General features: G+C 40.0%; 1 protein-coding gene across 1 annotated transcript; it reads right to left on the minus strand.

The window, feature by feature from the left end:
* Positions 1 to 1686: 1686 nt before the first annotated feature.
* Positions 1687 to 3687, minus strand: LOC113749546 (protein NUCLEAR FUSION DEFECTIVE 4). The gene is made up of 2 exons (XM_027293361.1): positions 2459 to 3687; positions 1687 to 2336 (listed from the first exon to the last, which is right to left on the minus strand). Exons 1-2 carry the CDS (start codon positions 3589 to 3591, stop codon positions 1910 to 1912), a joined length of 1560 nt encoding a protein of 519 aa, XP_027149162.1. The 5' UTR covers positions 3592 to 3687; the 3' UTR covers positions 1687 to 1909.
* Between the last annotated feature and the right edge of the window lie 1683 nt (positions 3688 to 5370).

Genomic DNA, 5370 nt, shown 5'->3' on the forward strand with positions numbered 1-5370 from the left:
CCTAATTTTTAGGCTCAGACTCAGACCGGCTCACTAAATGATCGGGCTCATCGGGCTTTCTGTCGGGCCGAACGAGCCGAGCTTGGGCTGGCCCAACCCCATCGACAGTCCTACTCTCATACAACAATACAATAAATGCAGATACTGAACTAATTGTAGATACTAAAATACTAGCAACACATAAAAGCACAACCAATTTTTGTTGCTTATTAAAATTGTTGCCAACAAATTCAATCATAGCCATCCATTTCAAAATCACACACCATCACTGTCAACTGTGACCGCAAAGATCCAGATTCGTCAATGATATTGGTCCGTTGGTCCAATCGTAGGTCAAAAAAGCCGGACAAGGTAAAAGAATTTTCCAGATTTCCGTCTTCAACAAGCGTATCAGTCATACTCAAACAATTAATCGACCCCACTTAAGTTAAGTCCCTCGTTAACCTTTGTCAATAAGCCAAGAAGTATAAAAAAGAAAAAAAGGATCGTGGAGAGCCAGATAACCCCCGAGTTTCGACCATGGAGCCATCTTTCAAGACATTTACCAATCACCAGCGTTGGGTGGTCGGATACATTAATGTTGTACTTTTTGCACTTGGGATGGCAGTTCCCTCCGTCATATGTGGCGCTCGGGTGGCCAGAACCGACGGAGTCCTTCTGTCGTGCCGACTTAGGATTTAATTTCATCAACCTCCAGAATTCCAACATTTCTCAATCCTACGCCACGAGTTGTTGCTTAGGATCCGATTAGCGGGAGTGAGGGCCAAGAGGACGAGCTTAGCAGAGTTCATTTCGGACATTCCTAATACGTCCCATAAAACACGTCCGACGTACATTTGCAACGTTCTGCGAACAGGAGGATCAACCTGTACTAGTACTAGCTCTCTAGACGTCCAGTTCAATCATGCTTGAATATGCGTAGCAAAAAATGTCACGGTACGTGGGCAGCCTGTATCATGAGATTAATCTTCAAAGAACAAAAAAAATGCACGAAAAATTGTAAATATTTATAAATACAAAGAAGCCTCGTTCTTGCTGACTACGACCGGCGCCGCTATAAAATGTACTGGTAACAGATGTTCCAGCGGGCAACCACACATGGAAGCTGCTGTAATTGCGATCATTGATGGAGCAGTGCAAGTGTAAATGGATTTAGGCTAAGACGCAAGCATTTGCGTTATCTAACCGCACCCCACCCCACCCCACCCCACCACCAAGAAGCGTAATTACGGCAACTTCCCCACTTCTTAATGAACTCTATGAAACTTTTCGTTGCTCCAGTTTACTACCAAATTGATCAGGTATGATGCTGGATGACGTCAACAGGACGTCATGCCTAATAGTTCCACTCAGACTGCTTCGTTTACAAAGGTTGAATTTTTGGTCATGTCACGCACGCCACAAGACGACAGCTTGGTATCAATTTCCGTCTTTAATTATCGGCTCAGATCAGAACGGCCATAAAAATCAGGATACAGTGCCAGGCAACAATTTGGTATCAGAATTTTGTCGCAATCTGCCTTGATTTCGATGTTTAGTGAAGAATTAACAGGTGAGATGACGTGAAAATCAAGCTCAGCTACAAGTTATAGCTATATATCTCGTGTACAAACTACTTGTGGTCATTTGGAAATCCCGCATTCAATGTTAATAAGTAGATCAATTCAGGAGAGTGACACAGCAGAAGAAGTAATACTCGATCGATCGATGCTGTCATGTATCATTTACTGAGTCACCATATATATATGTATATAGCTGTAGTATATCCAGCTGAAGGTAAAAAAAAAAAAACAAGTAATAATAATAAATAAAGAAAACAAATCTTAACTTGGTGAAAAGAGAAAAATTAAAACAAAAGGAAGTACCATCTGGTAACTTTGCAGCTGTTCTTCGCCGCCAAGCCAACTAGCTATACTAAATTTTGGGAATAGAATTTTCTAGTTCTTGCATGGAGAATAACAGCTAGTAAAGTTCCAAGAAGGCATAGAGAACCCCATATGATAAAGGTAGTTTCATAGCATTTTACCCCCATACAGCTGCCATCTGCTGCGGTTTCTTGATTCTTATAGAGTATAGCTGCTAGATCACCAAATACAAATGAGCCCACTGGGATATTGGTAACCAATATGTTATGATTTACACCAAAGTTTTTTGCTCCGAACAGCTCGGTTGTGGTAGGGACAGAGATAGAAGTGATTGCGCCTGTGCATGTACCTATGATGGCGGTGCTGATGTAAAGAGAAAGATTATTCCCCATGAGAAGCAAGAAAAAGGCTCCAGATAACGGGATCATCGTCAGTGCAATTGATGCTGGTCTTGAAACTACGTAGTTTTTTCTGTCAATTCAAGACAAGTAAAGCTGGAAAATGAGCCATCCCAGTCTCAAGAGAGAAAAATCAAAAAAAGAGAGAGGAAAATATTCGAGTTTAGCCTCTTTTTTTTCAATTTTTTTACTTACTTGGTCAAATGATAGTCCACAACTGACGGAATGAGTCGACCGAAAAAAGTAAATGATGAACACAACGAGACAAGGGATGAAGTCCTTGAGCTGCCGCGAGACTCAACAATCTGTCCCAAGTTATTGAGATAAACTAAGCCAAGGGTTGCTCCCAACAGATAGGCGAAGTAGTACAACCAAAAATCTACTCTTTGTAACATCAATCTCACTCCCAGTTCCTCCCTAACACGCACGTTATAGACTTCGCTTCCATTTTCTTGCGCCTCTCCACTCTCCATTGATCTCATGATATTGTCATCGTTATTTTCCGTGGCTACATGGCACACTCTCATTTCTCTTCTTAACCAACATTTCTGCTGTAACGATTCCCTGATTTTTTCACCCAATGGAACTGCGAGAGGGACGGCAAGAAATAATCCCATTCCAATAACCATAATCACCGGTGGGAGTGAACTTGTGATGGAGCTAAAACTACTTAGAATAGCATAGATTCCCGTCAATGTTGTTATGACAAACATAGCAATGAACCCACCTGCCAAGTTCTTTGATTTTCCTATCTTGACATGCTTCGCGATAGGTGAAGTTGCAATACATACTAACAGAGGCACTACAGCGTTGAGGAGTAGGTAGGTTTTGGCTCTGTGACTTGGTGAAGTGCGACTAACAACATCAACAAGGACCGTGAAAATCTTTGCAGATAGACCTTGGTAACTAGTCGATAAACCCACAGCAATTTGGCGATCAAAAGGGAAATTTTGAATGGCAATAATGTAACTAACAGTGTTGATCCAACATATGCCATTTCCAGCTAAAGAAGTCAGTAAAAATATGTGCCAGTAAGATAAACCGGAAATTTGGTTTGTTATGAAGAGATATTGAACCCCATAACCCATAAATCCAAGAGTTGCGCCGATCATAAGGACTAGCCAAAGTGGCAAATAAGCCGTGGCGATCCCAGAAAGCCAACCGAGCAATTTCCCGGCATCAGAAGCAAGAGCCAAGTTGTTCAACTGGAGTTGCGATAGTGAGAGAAGATGCTTGAGTTGGGAAGAATAAGCAGGAAAGTTTGTGTTGGTTCCATTTATGCATTGTAGCCAAATGGCAGCTATCAAACTAAGCCACTGTATGGCCATAGAAGGCAGATAAAACGTAGCTTAGCAGTGGAATTGGTTGAAATTCTTTCAAAGTGATGAATATATATGTTTATATAGCGTGTTTTGTTGTGGGGTAATATGTGGAGTTAAAGAGAGTAAATAGAGAGAGTCGAGATACAATGGAGATGAACAATTTTATATTGTGGTGGTTAGGCCAAGAATGTGTTCGTTCAAGGACCACCACCTTTGCAATTAATGGCTTTTGGGTTTGATGTGTGTGAAATGAAAAATAAGGTATCAGCAATGCTACGGATCGTTAATTGTCAATGGTGAAGGATGGTAATCTCGTAATTGGGCAATCAGCAGCGACTAACGGCCACCGTTTCCGTGCCGTCGCCTAATGAAGACCTGTAATCTCTGCCGAATAAAAAAGAGGTTTATAACTTGAAGTTATTGGCGTCATGCTCATGCACGAGAATACGTGACTCGTCCTCCTCCTCCTCCTCCTGTTTTTTCGAATTTGGACATTCCCAGTAGATTTGTTTTGAATAAAGGCCTCTGCATCTTAATTTTTCAACTTTAACTATTGTACTAAAATCTCTTCGACAATAGGACAATTAGCTTAAACAATACTTTTGCGAGAATACACGCATGCAATATATTCAAACCCTTAATTTCCCGTCTTTGACCTTTGTAAACTGTGATTGTACTTGTAAAATCATGCATGCACACGCCAGAAACCAGTTAGTGAACGAGATTGTTATTACTAGCAAATTTTAAGATTCCCTCGGATCGACTACAAGCAAGACGACGATTAAAAGATCTTTCTGGGTTTGTCTCCTCCCCTCTGTCAAAGCATTCGGCATTCTTGACCGTAATCCAGAAACATGGAAGAAATATTTTGGTTTTGAAACAAGAATTCCGCCACGGAACGGACCCCGATCGCCAGTAAAATAACACGGCAGGTGGGAAGTGGGCTTAAGTATTTTACTAGTGATTATACACCACAAAAACAAAAATTTGACAGAAACTAGACAAGAAGTAGTATATTTTTTTTCTTTTAACCTCCCACCCTTTTCATCACTAACTATCAGGTTCAAGATTTGATTTCTGAACCTAACAGTGGAGAGAGAGGTCTAAAAGCCCCGTTAGAGCTTTCTCCGGACCATTGGATCAGTTACCGAAGTTAATTAATCATGTGTATGATAAGCTTATGTGCACGTAGGTTATCTAAAATTTTGGAACTCCTGATTAAGATATCCAAATCAATCGGGGACATGAGTTAACCAAACGTGGAGTAGTCCATTTGCATTGTGAACTTTTTGAATTTTGAGTCAAACACAATAGTATCATGTGAAATAAATTCTCCTCAAAAGGGGCATATGAAATGCCAGATCGATATAGAACAACCGAACAAATGCTCACCACGAAATCACTGGCCCGCTTGGCTTGATTGCCCTTTCTCAGACAATTTAGGCCAAGAAATCACTGGATGCATTTGATAAAATTGAAGTTTGAATTCATTAAATTATTGAATTGTTAAGTAGTAAATATAATATATTTGAGTGCATATTACATTCAGTAATAAGAGAATAAGTTATCACGTAACTTTAAGAATAAGTTTTGCCTAGGAAATTCAATATCACTTAATTAATTCAAATGTTCAATTTTTTGCTATCAAACGGTTTGAATATATTAACATTTGAATCCATTAAATTTAAGTGCTGAATTGGATTATCAAACAGGGTCTTAATCCGACAGATACATCTTGGACAGCATCTGTATTATTCTGTTTTAGAGTTTACATTTTATTGCATG

This window comes from Coffea eugenioides, chromosome 1 (assembly GCF_003713205.1).
Source record: "Coffea eugenioides isolate CCC68of chromosome 1, Ceug_1.0, whole genome shotgun sequence".
NCBI classification, from domain to species: Eukaryota; Viridiplantae; Streptophyta; class Magnoliopsida; order Gentianales; family Rubiaceae; genus Coffea; species Coffea eugenioides.

Excerpts from the sequence above, each read along its gene's own strand:
- LOC113749546 (XM_027293361.1), bottom strand. The coding sequence starts at position 3,591 with ATGGCCATACAGTGGCTTAGTTTGATAGCTGCCATTTGGCTACAATGC. Across the intron at positions 2,337-2,458 it reads GTGGACTATCATTTGACCAA|AAAAAACTACGTAGTTTCAA; the intron begins GTAAGTAAAAAA and ends TTGAATTGACAG.